The 18076-nt window shown below is 42.8% G+C and overlaps 2 protein-coding genes across 3 annotated transcripts in view; one reads left to right on the top strand and one right to left on the bottom strand.

Annotated features, from left to right (window-relative positions):
- The window catches only part of LOC129861160 (glutaminase kidney isoform, mitochondrial-like), a 36436-nt gene extending 29632 nt beyond the window's left edge, over positions 1–6804 (bottom strand). The window contains exons 1-2 of one of the 2 annotated variants that reach the window (XM_055932332.1): positions 6428–6804; positions 3347–3431 (exon numbers count right to left, since the gene is read on the bottom strand). In XM_055932332.1, the coding sequence (XP_055788307.1) occupies positions 3347–3431; positions 6428–6636 (294 nt within the window). In that variant the 5' untranslated portion in view covers positions 6637–6804. The remainder of the gene's footprint in view (positions 1–3346; positions 3432–6427) is intronic. The other variant, XM_055932333.1, reaches the window with a different exon arrangement.
- Positions 6805–12673: 5869 nt separating this feature from the next.
- LOC129861495 (uncharacterized) lies at positions 12674–14406 on the top strand. Its single transcript, XM_055932876.1, has 5 exons — positions 12674–12689; positions 12874–12926; positions 13054–13342; positions 13447–13551; positions 13670–14406. Exons 1-5 carry the CDS (start codon positions 12674–12676, stop codon positions 14053–14055), a joined length of 849 nt encoding a protein of 282 aa, XP_055788851.1. The 3' UTR covers positions 14056–14406.
- The last annotated feature ends 3670 nt before the right edge of the window (positions 14407–18076 follow it).

Raw genomic sequence — 18076 nt, 5'->3', positions numbered from 1 at the left:
GACAGCAGACTTGCCTCATAGGAGGGTTCAGACAGTTATTTTCAAGCCTGTGCGTCTGAGCAATGCTTTAATGAGCAACACACATTGCTTGAGTGGACTGTTGTGTTCAGTTATTTTATGTCCTAGGTCACATAGGATAGTGGCTTTCATGAGAGCCTGAAGTGATATTCAGACATACTGTATTGGACAGCAGCATTCAAAGCTATGTTTACTGGGGGCAGTACTGGGTGTTTTTCCATTCCTGACAGAAGCAAAGATGACAGAATTTTAGGGCTTTTGAGACATTGAGTTATCAGATGAGAGAAGTACTTCAATAACACTAGTTAAGTAACAGAATTGCTCTATGAGAACTAAATATAAGCTCACCACACGAAGAAAGGATCCTGGTAGGTCTGGGAAAGATGTAAGCCCTAATTAGCTGACATATATTGTGACAGTATTCTGTAGCCACAGCTACTGTTCAGTCAGTCCGTCCAATGTGTTTTAGTCAAACTCCTTTGTGTCACTGTTCCCTGTCATGCCAAACACATACAGCATAGCATGACAATAAATGACAGATCTCCCTCCTCAAAACTGAGATCAATCTAAGGTCAAAGCAGATGGCATCTGTGTAGTAGCACATGTACAGTTCTTTAAAAGGTAAGAATGATGTAAGAATATCAAGCATAGTATCATTCTGAAATAAAACTGGGCATACATAATGTACTCTGAATGATCTGGTTGAGGTACAACTTCTTGAGAATGCAGTGCCCAGATACAGTAGTTATTTGTCATATCATATGCTCCCTTACCTCTGACTAACCACTAGAAATGCCAGTGCATCTACCCAACCCCAGTCTATCCTCAGTGGTGGAGCGATTGGCAGACCTGGGGTTTGAACCCCCGTTTCCAGGGGCAAGGTGTAGTCCACTGGACCAAACTCCATCACCCCAATTATGGTGAATTATGGTGTAAAAGCACTGGGAGTGGTCGTGGACACTGGACACAGAGTTTCTTCACACATCATAAAATGCTATGTTCAGCGTGCGTGGGCCTATGGACGAATATGCTTGTATGATATTTTCACCAACTGAGCTGAGACTTCTGTACGTGTTCTAAATGATGGTGTAAAAGCACGGAGAGCGAACACATAGTCTCTTCACGCATCGTAAAATGACTGGAGGTCATGTGCTTTTATGACATTCTCACCAACCGAGCTACAACTTCTGTGATGTTCTTCTCGACTCATGTACCCAACATTCCAGAGGCTACTGTTGCTTGGGAATGGCTGGTGGTCATTGGTGAGGTAAATACATTTTATAACACCTGGCTTGAACTTGGTTTCATTGGTGAGGTGATGTCAGAGCAGTTCAACCACCACCTTTCTAACCAGGTTATACTGAGTTATCATTGATTAAGACGCCAATCTTTTGGGGTTTAAGAGGATTCACTGCTAGCCTCAACGACGAGGCCACACCTGTCTAAGTCATAAAGTTACACAAGGCGTTTCCTCAACACTTTTAAACCTGAGCCTGAACTGGGCTGGTGACATGGTGTGATGGATTCCTGCCTGGCTCGTCTTACACTCTCTGGGGTTCGATCGGTATGCATTTAGCTCAAGTGAAAACAGCAAGCCCAAAGGTCTCTTCAGGAACTAGAATATGTTGTTGTACAGGCACTACTGTGTCAACTTTAAAAGGATGTCAAGGAAAGTCAAGGCAACTGTCAATACAATCAGAAAAAAGGGCACTCTAGATTTTTTTAAAATAGGTTGAATAACCTGTACTGTATATACAGTTGAAGTAAGACGTTTACGTACACCTTAGCCAAATACCTTTAAGCTCAGTTTTTCACAATTCCTGACATTTAATCAGATTAAAGAAATCCCTGTTTTAGGTCAGTTAGGATCACCACTTTCTTTTAAGAATGTGAAATGTCAGAATAATAGTAGAGAGAATAATTTATTTCAGCTTTTCTTTCTTTCATCACATTCCCAGTGGGTCAGAAGTTTACATACACTCAATTAGTATTTGGTAAGTAAGTTGGGTGAATTTTGGCCCATTCCTCCTGACAGAGCTGGTGTAACCGAGTCAGGTTTGCAGGCCTCCTTGCTCGCACACGCTTTTTCAGTTCTGCCCACACATTTTCTATGGGATTCAGGTCAGGGCTTTGTGATGGCCACTCCAATACCTTGACTTTGTTGTCCTTAAGACATTTTGCCACAACTTTGGAAGTATGTTTGGGGTCATTGTCCATTTGGAAGACCCATTTGCAACCAAGCTTTAACTTCCTGACTGATGACTTGAGATGTTGCTTCAATATATCCACATAATTTTCCTCCCTCATGATGCCATCTATTTTGTGAAGTGCACCAGTCCCTCCTACAGCAAAGCACCCCCACAACATGATGCTGCCACCCCCGTGCTTCACGGTTGGGATGGTGTTCTTCGGCTTGCATGCGTCCCCATTTTTCCTCCAAACATAACGATGGTCATTATGGGCAAACAGTTCTATTTTTGTTTCATCAGACCAGAGGACATTTCACCAAAAAGAACAATCTTTGTCCCCATGTGCAGTTGCAAACCGTAGTCTGGCTTTTTATGGAGGTTTTGGAACAGTGGCTTCTTCCTCGCTGAGCGGCCTTTCAGGTTATGTCAATATAGGACTTGTTTTACTGTAGATATAAATACTTTTGTACCCGTTTCCTCCAGCATCTTCACACGGTCCTTTGCTGTTGTTCTGGGATTGATTTGCACTTTTCGCACCAAAGTACGTTCATCTCTAGGAGACAGAACGCGTGTTTATACTTGCGTACTATTGTTTGTACAGATGAACGCGGTACCTTCAGGCATTTGGAAATTGCTACCAAGGATGAACCAGCTTTGTGGAGGTCTACAATTTTTTTCTGAGGTCTTGGCTGATTTCTTTTGATTTTCCCATAATGTCAAGCAAAGAGGCACTGAGTTTGAAGGTAGGCCTTGAAATACATCCACAGGTACACCTCCAATTGACTCAAATGATGTCAATTAGCCTATCAGAAGATTCTAAAGCCAGGACACCATTTTCTGGAATTTTCCAAGCTGTTTAAAGGCACAGTCAATTTAGTGTATGTAAACTTCTGACCCACTGGAATTGTGATACAGTGAATTATATGTGAAATAATCTGTCTGTAAACAATTGTTGGGAAAATTACTTGTGTCGTGCACAAAGTAGATGTCCTAACCGACTTGCCAAACCATAGTTTGTTATCAAGTAATTTGTGGAGTGGTAATGACTCCAAGTGAATGTAAACTTCCAACTTCAACTGTAGGTTGGGTTCTGCATGGTGTTACACAGTGAGAGAGGATGTGATGAGATGGAGACTCACAGAGACGAACTGAGAGACTGAGATCATCTCTTTGCCCTCTGTGATGGTGTAGAAAAGAAGGTCCATCCCAGAGATCAAGCTGTTCCTGTAAAGACCAGACAACACAGTGCACCATGTCACAATACTAGTGTAGGTCTTACAGGGAGGGACACTGTGAAAGATCACCACTGCATACACGTTTTACACTGTGTTTTGATTGTGTTGACTCATCCGTAGAACTTTTCTTAAGACATACTGTACATGTGCAAAAGAGCACTTAATCATTGACAACTGTGTATGAACAAATGTTCTGTTTTTCTTTTCACTCCAGAACCAAAAGGAGTGTAGTAGGGTGTGTAGGGTAGTGTAGTGTAGGCCTAGTGTAGTGTAGAGTGCTGTAGTGTAGTGTAGTGTGGGTCTAATGTAGTGTAGAGTGCTGTAGTGTAGTGTCGGCCTAGTGTAGTGTAGAGTGCTGTAGTGTAGTGTAGCAGGCTGTAGTGTAGTGTAGTGTGGGTCTAATGTAGTGTAGAGTGCTGTAGTGTAGTGTCGGCCTAGTGTAGTGTAGCAGGCACAGTGGTCGTAGTGTAGTGTAGTGTCGGCCTAGTGTAGTGTAGCAGGCACAGTGGTCGTAGTGTAGTGTAGTGTCGGCCTAGTGTAGTGTAGCAGGCACAGTGGTCGTAGTGTAGTGTAGTGTCAGCCTAGTGTAGTGTAGCAGGCACAGTGGTCGTAGTGTAGTGTAGTGTCGGCCTAGTGTAGTGTAGCAGGCACAGTGGTCGTAGTGTAGTGTAGTGTCGGCCTAGTGTAGTGTAGCAGGCACAGTGGTCGTAGTGTAGTGTAGTGTAGTGTAGTGTAGTGTAGTGTAGTGTAGCAGGCACAGTGGTCGTAGTGTAGTGTAGTGTAGTGTAGTGTAGTGTAGTGTAGTGTAGTGTAGTGTAGTGTAGTGTAGCAGGCACAGTGGTCGTAGTGTAGTGTAGTGTCGGCCTAGTGTAGTGTAGCAGGCACAGTGGTCGTAGTGTAGTGTAGTGTCGGCCTAGTGTAGTGTAGCAGGCACAGTGGTCGTAGTGTAGTGTAGTGTAGTGTAGTGTAGTGTAGCAGGCACAGTGGTCGTAGTGTAGTGTCGGCCTAGTGTAGTGTAGCAGGCACAGTGGTCGTATTGTAGTGTCGGCCTAGTGTAGTGTAGCAGGCACAGTGGTCGTAGTGTAGTGTCGGCCTAGTGTAGTGTAGCAGGCACAGTGGTCGTAGTGTAGTGTAGTGTAGTGTAGTGTAGTGTAGCAGGCACAGTGGTCGTAGTGTAGTGTAGTGTCGGCCTAGTGTAGTGTAGCAGGCACAGTGGTCGTAGTGTAGTGTAGTGTAGTGTAGTGTAGTGTAGCAGGCACAGTGGTCGTAGTGTAGTGTCGGCCTAGTGTAGTGTAGCAGGCACAGTGGTCGTAGTGTAGTGTAGTGTCGGCCTAGTGTAGTGTAGCAGGCACAGTGGTCGTAGTGTAGTGTAGTGTCGGCCTAGTGTAGTGTAGCAGGCACAGTGGTCGTAGTGTAGTGTAGTGTCGGCCTAGTGTAGTGTAGCCGATAGTAATGCAGTTCATGTTAATATCTGCTTTCAAACCAATTCCACTGACTACTCGGCTCCAAGTTCTTAAATGTAGTCTACGACACCATTCTTCCACGACAAATTCCATAATTATGTTTTTTGTTGAGGGTGGTGGAAAATGCTGTCTCAGGCGCCACTCCAGAATCTCCCATTAGTGTTCATTTGGGTTGAGATCTGGTGACTGAGATGGCCATGGCATATGGTTTAAAAACTTATTGACGCACGGATCCCTTTAGCAGGATCATTTTCACCAACAACCGCTGAATTGCAGAGCGCCAAATACAAAAACAATTGCTAAAAATATTTATAATCATGAAATCACAAGTGCAATATAACAAAACACAGCTTAGCTTGTTGTTAATCCACCTGTCGTGTCAGATTTAGAAAATATGCTTTACAGCGAAAGCAATCCAAGCGTTTGTCCAAGCGATCACTAGACAAACCATTAAGAACACCTGGCAGCCATGTAGATTGGTCACGAAAGCCAGAAAAGCAATCAAATGAATCGCTTACCTTTGATGATCTTCGGATGTTTGCACTCACGAGACTCACAGTTACAAAATAAATGTTCCTTTTGTTCGATAAAGATTATTTTTATATCAAAAGAACTCCATTTGTTTGGCGCGTTATGTTCAGTATTCCACAGCCTTAGGCAGGTCATCAAGGCTCGACGAATAGTATCCGTAAAGTTCGTAGAAACATGTCAAACGTTTTTAATAATCAATTCTCAGGTTGTTTTTAACATCAATAATCGATAATATTTCAACCGGACTGTAAACTATTCAATACTGGAGAGAAAGAAAATCTCGAGCAACTAGTGTCGCGCGCATCAACTAATGGAGGGACATCAGTGTATCCACTGACGCGTTTTGATAAATCTCGCTCAATTTTCAAAATAAAAGCTTGAAACTATGTCTAAAGACTGTTCACACCCTGAGGAAGCCACAGGAAAAGGAATATGGTTGATATTGATAGCAATGAAACAGTGATTTTTCAAAATAAGTCACTTATTTTCAGTTCTGTTATACAGTTCTGTTATACTCACTGTTATACTCACAGACAATATTTTGACAGTTTTGGAAACTTTAGAGTGTTTTCTATTTCTAATTATATGCATATTCTAGCATCTGGACCTGAGAAATAGGCAGCTTACAATGGGAACGTTATTTTTCCAAACATAAAAATTCTGCCCCCTAGCTTCAAGAGGTTAAATCGTTTTCATGCTCCTCAAACCATTTAGTGACCACTGTGCCCTGTGGATAGGGGCATTGTCATTCTATGTGGGCATAGCCATGGTGCCCAAAATAATGGCCTTGCCCAGCCTTTTTATACATGACCCTAAGCACTATGGGATGTTAATTGCTAAATTAACTCAGGGACCACATCTTTGTGTAAGCACCTGCTTTCAATACTTTGTATCCCTCATTTACTCAAGTATTTCCATTATTTTGGCAGTTACCTGTATATACTGTACATATTCCCGTATTGGTAGATAATGTGACTGAGTAAGTATTTACCTGCACTCTGTTTGGTACAAATCATTGACAGCTTGATGATGTTGCTGACTGTTGTGCTGCAGTGCTGCGCTCGTGCAGAACAGCTGAAAGGGTTGCTGGCTCCTGGAAAATACATTGCTGTCACTCCCAACTAGTGCGGAGTTGACAGCATGTTTGAGCAGTTGTAAAACTCCCGCATTAGTAATCCGCAGACGTTTCAGGCAATGCATTATTAAAGGGTGGATCGCAACCAAAATAAATATAGCGCTGGGTTAGGTTAACAAAGTTAAAATAGAACAAAAACTGTAGAGACATCAGATCTGTGTCCAGTGCGTCGTTCCTCTGTTGCTTTATATCATGTGTTATGCACGCTAGCACAAGGACATGATACTGACGCGTGGGGGGTGGAGTTGTGACTGGCAGAAGTTGGTTAACAGATGAAATAGGCCAGTGACCAATGACAGCTGAGGCCAGACCGGGAAGAGGGTGAGAAATGTACGATCCATGGCACAGGTATGATTTCAATGACGTGATTGAGTATACATTACAAATCTAATTTTGGGCTACTTTTCTGAGATGCATCTATGGAAACAAAACCTTTAAAAGACTTGCTGTGTAGGATGTAATGTTATGTAATCTTGTTTGTTGCTCACAACTGTTGAACAAGGTAACATCTGTGAACCTGTAAATAAATGTGAATATATAAATAATACTATTATCCAAAATATTTGAATTCAACTGCTTACAATTTGATAGCCACATTGGCTATTATAATTCATCACAAGTGACCACATGAACTCAATCATATCAAATAATTGTTTTTGCCACCAGTACTGTTTGAAGCAGGCGCACGAGCCGGTTCTGTAACGTAAGCCCCAGTTAGAGGAGGGGAGAGGGGAGAGACACTAGAAGACAGAATGACAGAGAGGGCTTCATGTGATATACAGTACCAGACAAAAGTTTGGACACACCTACTCATTCAAGGGTTTTTCTTTATTTTGTACTATTTTCTACATTGTATTATAATAGTGAAGACATCAAAACAATGAAATAACACATATGGAATCATGTAGTAACCAAGAAAGTGTTAAACAAATCAAAATATATTTGAGATTCTACTATTAGCTTGTAGCCAACTATGCCATAGTATAGGCCCTATGAACCTAATATCTGTGTAGTGATGAAGGCCTGATTCACACAGTTTCCTCTGAACAGTTGATGTTGAGATGTGTCTGTTACTTGAACTCTGTGAAGCATTTATTTGGGCTGCGACTTCTGAGGCTGGTAACTCTAATGAACTTATCCTTTCCTGTGGCGGTCCTCACGAGAGCCAGTTTCATCATAGCTCTTGATGTTTTTTTGCAATTGGACATGAAGAAACTTTCAAAGTTCTTGAAATTTTCCAGATTGACTGACCTTAATTTCTTAAAGTAATGATGGACTGTCGTTTCTCCTTGCTTATTGGAGCTGTTCTTGTCATAATATGGACTTGGTATTTTACCAAATAGAGCTATCTTCTGTATACCACCCCTACCTTGTCACAACACAACTGATTGACTCAAATGCATTAAGAAGGAAAGAAATTCCACAAATTGACTTTTAACAAGGAACACCTGTTAATTGAAATGCATTCCAGTTGACTACCTCATGAAGCTGGTTGAGAGAAAGCCAAGAGTGTGCAAAGCTGTCATCAAGGCAAAGGGTGGCTACTTTGAAGTATCTCAAATATAGAATATATTTTGATATGTTTAAAAATTTTTTGGTTACTACATGATTCCATGTGTGTTATTTCATGTCTTCACTATTACTACAATGTAGAAAATAGTAAAAATAAAGGAAAACCATGTAATGAGTTGGTTGTGTCCAAAGTTTTGACTGGTACTGTATAAGTGATTTTCTAACAACACACGGCAATACGACCAGTATGAAATAATTTGCGGGACTAAAATAATATTTTAATACCGAATTTGTGGTTCTGGTCACCCGCTGCCCGCTGCAGCATGAACCATTCCGTCCGCACTGCACACTTCTGGGGTCCTGCGGTAATGCAGTGCTCTACACTGTAACTACCGCTGTAGCTACCATGTAAGTATGGGTTGCGGTACACGTGATGAAGTGGGACCAAATTATCAAATGATTCCCTTATATTTCCTGTTCAATTAAATCTAGGCCTACATCAACCTTGTAGTCCGCAGTTTGTCAACTTTTTGTTTGTCTTTGGGACACACAACAGGATGGCAACTATGTAAATACTGAAGCTTTGTTGTGCCAAGCCAGACCATGATGAGTGAAAACTAAATGCCTCATCATAAAACATTCATGCAGTATATTCCCAGTAGTGGAACTCAAACTGATACAAATACATGCCAAACCAGCCCCGAGTGCTCTTCTAAATGGTGACAGGACCATGGAAGGCAGGAGCGAGAGTAGTCAGTCAGTTCTACCAGTCTTCCACTAGAGGGAGTTTCTTGACCAAGACATCTTCACACCAGGGCTGTGCACTGACATCCAAGTATTCCAGAGTTTCTCCTCAGCAGAAGTTAGAGTTCCTCCAGTTGAACGCAGTGCAATTGTACAGCGTTGAAAAAATATATAGTTTGTGTATCTGTATTTGATTATATCGGATCAACTTTCTGGTCCCATGGTCTCTGGTACGGTAGCTTAGCAATGTGTCATCCATCTTTCTTTCTCGATCCTTATTCTACTAACACATAGAGCAGCACATAGGCTTATAGCTTAGTCACACACGCACACGCACGCACGCACGCACGCACGCACACACACACACACACACACACACACACACACACACACACACACACACACACACACAGACACAGTGTTTCTACCTGCCCACAAGCCTCTGAGTGAAGGGACTGGCTTCCTGTCTTGTACAGCCTGCCCAAGCATTACTGCTGTGGTTCTCAATCAGAGGCAGCTGTCTATCGTTGTCTCTGATTGAGAACCATACTTAGGTTGCTTTTTCCCACCTGTATTTGTGGGTAATTTTCTGTTTTGTGTTTCTGCACCTGAGAGGACTGTTTCGGTTTTCGTTCATTTCTCTTTGTTATTTTTGTTATTAGTGTTCAGTTGAAATAAAAGCATGCCACGCTGCGCTTTGGTCCACACCTTCTTCAACAGACGATCGTTACATTGGCAAAGTGGGTGGGGTTATATCCTGCCTGTTTGGCCCTGTCCGGGGTTATCGTCGGACGGGGCCACAGTGTCTCCCGACTCCTCCTGTCTCAGCCTCCAGTATTTATGCTGCAGTAGTTTATGTGTCGGGGGGCTAGGGTCAGTCTGTTATATCTGGAATATTTCTCCTGTCTTATCCGGTGTCCTGTGTGAATTTAAGTATGCTCCCTCTAATTCTCTCTCTCTTTTTCTCTCTTTTTCTCTCTTTCTTTCTTTCTTTTTCTCTCTTTCTTTCTCTCTCTCGGAGGACCTGAGCCCTAGGACCATGCCTCAGGACTATCTGGCCCGATGACTCCTTGCTGTGCCCAGTCCACCTGGCCGTGCTGCTGCTCCAGTTTCAACTATTCTGCCTGCGGCTATGGAACCCTGACCTGTTCACCGGACGTGCTACCTGTCACAGACATGCTGTTTTCAATTCTCTAGAGACAGCAGGAGTGGTAGAGATACTCTGAATGATCGACTATGAAAAGCCAACTGATATTTACTCCTGAGGTGCTGACCTGTTGCACTCTCGACAACCACTGTGATTATTATTATTTGACCATGCTGGTCATCTATGAACATCTTGGCCATGTTCTGTTATAATCTCCACCCAGCACAGCCAGAAGAGGACTGGTCACCCCTCATAGCCTGGTTCCCCTAGGTTTCTTCCTAGGTTTTGGCCTTTCTAGGTAGTTTTTCCTAGCCACCGTGCTTCTACACCTGCATTGCTCGCTGTTTGGGGTTTTAGGCTGGGTTTCTGCACAGCACTTTGTGACATCAGCTGATGTAAGAAGGGCTTTATAAATACATTTGATTTTATTTGAATATGGGTCAAAAAGTATTAAGGTGAAATATAGTAGTTAACAGATTCACCTCAAACGTCACCATGTTTTTTCTTTATCAGAAAGTGTTATACACAACATGCAGTGGGCCTAAGGTTACAGTGGCCAGCGAAACAGGGTCCTTGATTGAGATGACGAGGAAACAATGTGAAGACCCATAAGAGAGATTAAAGTAGATGTCACACGTCAAAATTTGATGGATGACCCTATGTGAGCCTATGTGACCGCTATGCGAACCTAAGGGGCTGCCTGTCAGGACATTCTGATGGTTAGGTGGGGGTCTTTGGGTAAGGGTCCAGTTGTCAGGTCAACCGGTAATGATTTATGACCCAAGCCTGATTTATGACCCTATGTAATGATTTATGACCCTATGTCCTGTTGTAGCAGGCATGCCCATATTTGGGCTTCCGGTCAGGACATCCTGGCCGGGGTGGGGGTCTTTGGGGTAAGTGTCAAGCTGTCAATGTCGTAAATCAAAAAAAGATCATGATTTATGACCCTATGTAGTGATTGATGCCCCAATGGTTTGTAGAAATGGGGGCATGCCCATATTTGGGCTTCCGGTCAGGACATCTTGATCCTGGGGTTTTTGGGGTAAGTAAGTGACCAGGTGTCATGTCAAACTGTTCCAGGATGTCTAGTGTTGGGGGTTGTTAATGAACATTTCAAAGAGGCTGGCTTTGCAGAAGCCTTATAAAGCCCCAAAACAATGCATGTTTAAGATTGTACAAGATAAACCCCCTGAATATTAAACAAAAATGACACATATGTCAATTTATGGTATGTTATGCTCGGCTTGTCATGAACCCAGTGAACAAAGCATTGAGGAAGTTCTGTGTGAAGCTCCAGAATGTTTTAAAGGATTTTTGGGTACGAGTGAGGGCCATATGTCTTACATATTCCAGCCGGAGGATTCTACGGTAAAGATCTTCAACGCCAGTGGCCCCAAACCCGTTTATCCGGCAAAACCTGGGAGTTTTTCTCCTGCTCTGGGCATGAGAGAATGGCTAAACATCAGGCTGGCTCTTTGTAAAATTGAACAGGTCCTGAGTGGCACAGCTGTGCCAGGCTATGCGTTGGAAGAACAGGTCCTCGGCCGCAGTGATCTCAAGGCTCTAAGAATTGCTTCAATGGACTATAACCCTGACAACAAAGTGACAATTTTAGCCTGTGAAGTTTATGATGCGGGTAATGCTACAAAGTCTGTCAATTCTCCAGTAGCATCCAGAGCATGCAAAGATGTCAACTTTTTTATTCCTGTGTTTAGTTTTAAATGGGTGGATTATCCAATTTTCATAACACTTATGAATAAGCTGGACATTCTCTTCAAAAATCGCGAACAGTTAAGGCGCTGGCCTCGACTTTTCTTGAGACATAACCAGGACCAAAAGGCCCGACGTAGGATGTACCCCTGGAGTGAAAACTTACCAAGTGTTGATGAGCCTGGCAAGAGATCCCGGCATTTTGATGACCAACTGGACACTGACAATGGCGGGTGGTTGCATCAGATCCCTGGATCTGTAAGAAAGGCTTCGTAAAATACCTTAAGAATGTAACGCTATAAAATGTATGTACTAAATATTTTGAATGAAATAAATGGTTTTAAAAGCAGAATCTCACCACGTTATGAACTCTCGCGTTTGTTCACTCTTAGCGCAGTCTGTCCCTGAGAAAAAAAACTTGCGCAATGTGCGCGCGTATGTGCGTGCGTATGATGTAGTGGCTGTGTGTGTGTGTGTGTGTGTGTGTGTGTGTGTGTGTGTGTGTGTGTGTTTCAAAAACAGAAAAAGGGGGCGAGGTGTTTGTTAAAAAAATACCCTTGCATCTGCGCTCAAGGCTCTCTATGCGTGGGGGTCGTTTGAAACCAAGGTTTACACTATCTGGCAAAACAGATGCCTAAAAGTCATTCAGCCCAGCGCTGTCGAGACCTCCCCACCCCAGCATCTAGATGCTAGCCCCCGGAGATTTTAGAATATCAAAAAAGACACCTAATGTTTAGACACCCCACAATACCCTATGTTTGAACCAAATGGCTGGTGTTTGAACCACATGCCTTAGGCTTCAAAGATAACTTTGAGGCGGTTTTAGCGCGAAAAAATACGACACCACTAGAGTCCGACGGCTACAAAAGCTAAGCAAAACAGGTCCCCTGTTAGCTTCGTTTTAGCGCATTTACCCTACAGCATTCCCCCAGGAATAGTTATCGGACGGACCCCGTTAAAAAAGATCATCTGGGAAAAACCTCCTCATGGATATTTCTCAAGGTTAGTTCTTGAAATAAATATTTACATATGCTATATATTAGATTTGTTTGTTCTTGGGAATTGTTTGAAAACGTTGTATGTTATAGAAATATTAAACAGGCCTTAGGGCCTGGATTCTTAACGTATAAAATGTCAATATTAGCTAAAATGATTAGAGCTTTAATATTATCTAATGTTTTTTTAGATTCTCAAACCTTCACTCAGATTCTCCGAGATATAACTGAACTCGAACCGGCCGTAGGGTCTCCGGAACAAATTGCTTACATCCCAACGCTGACCCTGAATTGTAGTAAGTAAGATCCAAGAATTCCGTAAGAATATTTATACCTTAAAAACAAAAAGTGTCGGCATCTTATATTAAAAGTTATTTTATGTGTTTACAGCGGAAATACATCCTAGAACGGGTGCCATAGGGAGTCTACACGGTTTCTGTGAAGGATATGCCTACGAGACAATTGTGCCCTACTCCCAGGATGTATTTACACACAAGCCGCAAACAGAGACTTTAAACGGCCTGTCAACTCCCCTGACCCAGGACCGTTGGACGCCCCCTATTAAACACCAACGGACAATCAGGGCCCAGATCCACAGGTCCGCTTCACCCGAACAATACTACTGGGAGGGTATTCACGAGACAGCGTTACAAGGACAAGGTATGAATCAATTATCATTTATATATATATATTTTATTTTTATGCCTGAATATGTTTAAACATGGACTAATGCTGTTTTTTTTATTATTTTTTTTTACTTTCAGGCTCACAAGCTACAGACCAGGCAGATGCTATAATTAGGGTTGCCCAAAGACATGTTCCCGAGTTCTCAGAGCTTCTTCAGAACAGCCCTCTTCAAAAAAGCCGAGGTATTTAATTAATGTATTGTTAATATATAGGCTTATATCTGAAATGTATTTTACATTTTTATCAAACATATTTTAGGGTTAATAACCTATTTTTCTGTATGTATTATTTTTAATGCAGACTCCTCGCCGGCTTATAAAGACATCCAAGAAGCTACACATCTAGATCCCGAGGAGGCGCCAAAGACCCCAGTCACCAGAACAGCGAAGCCTGATGATTTCAAAGTTTTAAATGACATTTCTGAGGTAGACGATTTGATGTTCTGTGAAGTGGCCAACCTTATTGAAGCGGCCAATTCTGGTGGGGCAACAGCCTCTTGTGAAATAGACCAAGCCGTGCTTTTCAAGGCTTTTACACAGGGTTTAAAATCACGAAAGGCTTTACTTCAACGTCGTATGGGTATTCTATTCGAACATCAATACAATCAGGATGTGTCATTCTGGCGTAGAGAGCTTCCCCGCATGTTAAACAACAGTAGGGTTAAAACAAGCAAATACCTCCGTTAAAAAACACATATGTAAAAAAACACAAGCACACACATCCTTAAGTAGAGAAATGGCGCCCCCTATAGACCTAAGCGAGACAATTGAAACCCTCTTAGCGGAAATCCCTACAGAGCTCCAAGATATAATTAACCATATGAATGATTCTGGGCTAATTGACATAGGGGCTATAGATGAAAACCTATTATCCCAGATTCCCTCCGAACTCATTGAAATTATTACACGTATGAATGAGTCAGGGTCTGCAGATGAAAACAGGTTATCACAGATACCCGAATCAATCATATCTTTAATTACCCAGATGAACGAGAGCCCTAGGTTTAATTCTGCACCCCCTACACCTCTAAGCCATCCTTTAACACTCATGTTCGAAGAGGAAACCCAATACGATGTTTTTGAACAGCTGAACAAATGTCTATCAAATCTGGAGCGGGAAGGTCTTGATCACAATGTACAGAACGAGAGCCCTAGGTTTAATTCTGCACCACCTACACCTCTAAGCCAGCCTTTAACACCCATGTCTGAAGAGTCTGAAACCCAATACGATGTTTTTGAACAGTTGGACAATTGTCTAGCAAATCAGGATGGGGATGGTCTTGATCGCAGTGAACATGTTTTGTATCGAAATAAATTCCACAATATTGAGGTTCGACAGTTTTTCAATTTCGCATGGGGGGGTCAGATTCGGGAATATGCTGTGTTTTACGTAATGCTTATGGACACTTTGAATGAACTGGTAGATAGAGTTAGAGCTTATAGCCAACCAAGGGATACCTTACAGTTGGAAATTTTTGGAGACAGTCTGCAGAGCCGTGTGTCGCTTATTTTAAATAGGGGTGAAGCAGATCTTGAACAATTTGTTAACCTGCTAGAACGCCTTGTTCAGTCAAATTTAAACGTGCTAGCAGATAGGACCCTCGAACTTGTAGTACAATTAGTCCGGCCACCACAAGGGGGCGGCGGGCAGAGACGTAAACTCGATAGCCTGATGCAGTCCGAAATCATAAGCAATAAAAAGGCCTACCTCATAATCGTTCACAATCATGGTAATAAGCTATGCTTTGCCATAGGTTTGGCCCACTTACTCAGCCCAGGATGTACAGAGCGCGAAGCGTTACAGAAAGCTCAAGAGCTACAAAAGGCTGTGGGTTTAGGTATACAGGAGGCTGTGGCTTTCTCCGACATAGGCAAATTTGAAAACTTTCTGAATATCAAGATTGTGGTTTTGTACCACAGTAGAGCTAATGACGCTCTCTTGAAGTTCCAAAATATACAAGAGCCACACCCTAAGACTATGTACTTTTATGTGCAAAATGAGCATTACTATGCCGTAACTAACATCACAGCATTTTTAGGCGCCCCATATGTCTGTCCAGCCTGTCATACCGGCTACACCCGCAAGGGGGGGCACTCGTGCCGTTATAACTGTTCAGTATGTCTGGATAAACATTGCCCTATGCAACCGCTAAACTTGACACCCTGTGAGGATTGTCACCGCACATGTCGTTCGGCCTACTGTTACGAAAAACACAAAACTGAAACATGGCACCCCAAGGCCTGTAAATCTGTAAGCAGTTGTGACATTAACAAGAAATGTCCAAAATGTCATTGCAATTACAACCTTAAAATAGACAGCCCTAAACCCCATGTTTGTGGAATTCTACATTGCCCAATCTGTAAAGGGCCCTTGAAAAGCAGAGTCGCAGAACTTGTTCAAGAAGTACCACATGAGTGTTACATTCAGCCCTTGGCTGAAGATGAACATACAGAGAAATATGTTTTTTATGATTTTGAGACAAATCAGCAATCAGGGGTTCACTTGCCTATTTTTGTATCTACCATGACTTTCACCGGTGAAAAGTGGTCGGCCGAGGGGCCCGATTGCGCCCGACTCTTTCTAAAACATTTTAGAAAGGCCCAGTACAGAAACTTCACGTTTATAGCCCACAATGCGCGAGCCTATGACTCCTATCTGCTTCTGAACCCTTTGATACAGCAAGGCGTGGCGCCCAGTGTCATTGCTCAAGGGAGTAAAATCTTATGTTTTGTTGACCACGCCTTCAAACAGAGATACATTGACAGCTTAAGCTTCTTACCCATGAGATTGGCTCAAATGCCAGAGGCCTTGGGTTTTGAAAACTCGGTCAAAGGCTATTTCCCCCACTTCTTCACATCTGAGGAGAATCTACATTATATAGGAGCTTATCCAGCCCCCGAAATGTACGGTTGTGATCAAATGTCTACCAAAGAGCGTGAGAAATTCATGACGTGGTACGAGACAGTAAGACATGGAACTTTTGATTTTCATAAAGAAATGGAATCATACTGTGACAATGACGTGGTTATACTACGTGAAGGATGCCTCAGATTCAGAGAAGAGGTAATCAAAGATGCAGGCATTGACCCCTGGAGCTGTACAACTATTGCATCCGCGTGCATGAAAACCTATCGTACACACTATCTAACTCCAGCATCTATAGCGATCCCATCGCCAGACAACTACCGACGACAATTCAAGGCCTACTCTAGTGGCTCCATTCAATGGTTGGAGTACCTAGCCCAGGATAAAAATGTTTTTATCCAACATGCTTTGAATCGGGGGGAGAAGGCTTTTGGGCCTTACCATGTAGATGGATACACACAGATTGACGGTGTTGAGACAGTGTATGAGTACAACGGTTGTTTCTTCCACGGTTGTAAATTATGCTTTGTCCCCCAGGCCATGTGTGTCCTAACCCAAAAGACTTTTGGGGAAATGTACCAAGAGTTTCAAGACAAACTGAATTCTTTAAAGGCTACATACGGGTTAAAAGTTGTGGTTTTGTGGGAACACGAATGGACAGCCCTGAAAAAGGCGGATCCTCATGTTCAGGCCTTCCTTACCCAATATGACCCTCCAGAGCCCCTGGAACCGAGACAGGCCTTGTTTGGAGGCAGGACCAATGCTTTGACATTGCGTTATGTAGCTCAACCCGACGAGACAATAGGCTATGTAGATTTTACATCCCTATATCCTCATGTAATGAGTTCCTCATGCTATCCTATAGGGCATCCTGAAATTATTCACAGCGACTTTGACGAACCCCAAAATTATTTTGGTTTAATCAAAGCGACTGTCTACCCTCCTAAGGGGCTGTTTATACCGGTGTTGCCTTACAAGGGGTCTAAAGGAAAACTTTTCTTTCCCCTTTGTCGCACATGCTGTGAAAACAACAACCAGGAAAACCCATGTGATCACTCAGATCAACAAAGAGCCCTGACCGGTGTCTGGGTCACCGTTGAATTCTCTAAGGCTTTGGAGAAGGGGTATCGTGTGGCCAAAATCTTTGAAGTGTGGAACTTTTCCAGGAAATCAGACACACTTTTTAAAGAGTACATCAAGACCTTCTTGAGATGCAAGCAGATGGCTTCAGGCTATCCAGCATCGGTCACAGATCAAGAAAGTAAAGAGAAGTACATTCAAGACTACCATGACAGAGAAGGCATACTTCTTGACCCTGACAGAATACAGGTCAACAAAACCAAAAGAAATGTTTCGAAATTGTACTTGAACTCCCTTTGGGGGAAGTTAGCGCAGAGAAGCAATATGCTAACAACTTCGATCATTAAAGACCCGGAAGAATTTTTGGAATTTGTTTTTTCGGACCAATACGAAATTTCACATTTTTCATTCTTGAGTCAAGACATTGCCTTGGTGCAATGGCGTCGCAACCCAAAGTGGGTTCTACCCCCAGGTAATGTAAATGTGTTTCTTGCAGCATTTACCACAGCCTATGCCCGACTTGAACTGTACACCCTCATGGAACAGCTTCAGCGGCGGGTTCTTTACCACGACACAGACTCTGTGGTCTATGTAAGCAAGCCGGGGGATTGGAACCCCCCACTTAGCAACTATCTTGGGGGTTTAACTAGTGAACTCGCCGAGGGTGACCATATCACAGAATGGTCCTCATGTGGGCCCAAAAGCTATGCTTTTAGGACTAAAGACAATCACGTGGTGTTGAAAGCCAAAGGCGTGACTCAA

The sequence above is a fragment of the Salvelinus fontinalis genome, chromosome 8, assembly GCF_029448725.1.
Source record: "Salvelinus fontinalis isolate EN_2023a chromosome 8, ASM2944872v1, whole genome shotgun sequence".
Taxonomy (NCBI): Eukaryota; Metazoa; Chordata; class Actinopteri; order Salmoniformes; family Salmonidae; genus Salvelinus; species Salvelinus fontinalis.
Note: the sequence above shows the minus strand (reverse complement) of the source record. Positions and strands in the feature narration are given on the sequence as shown.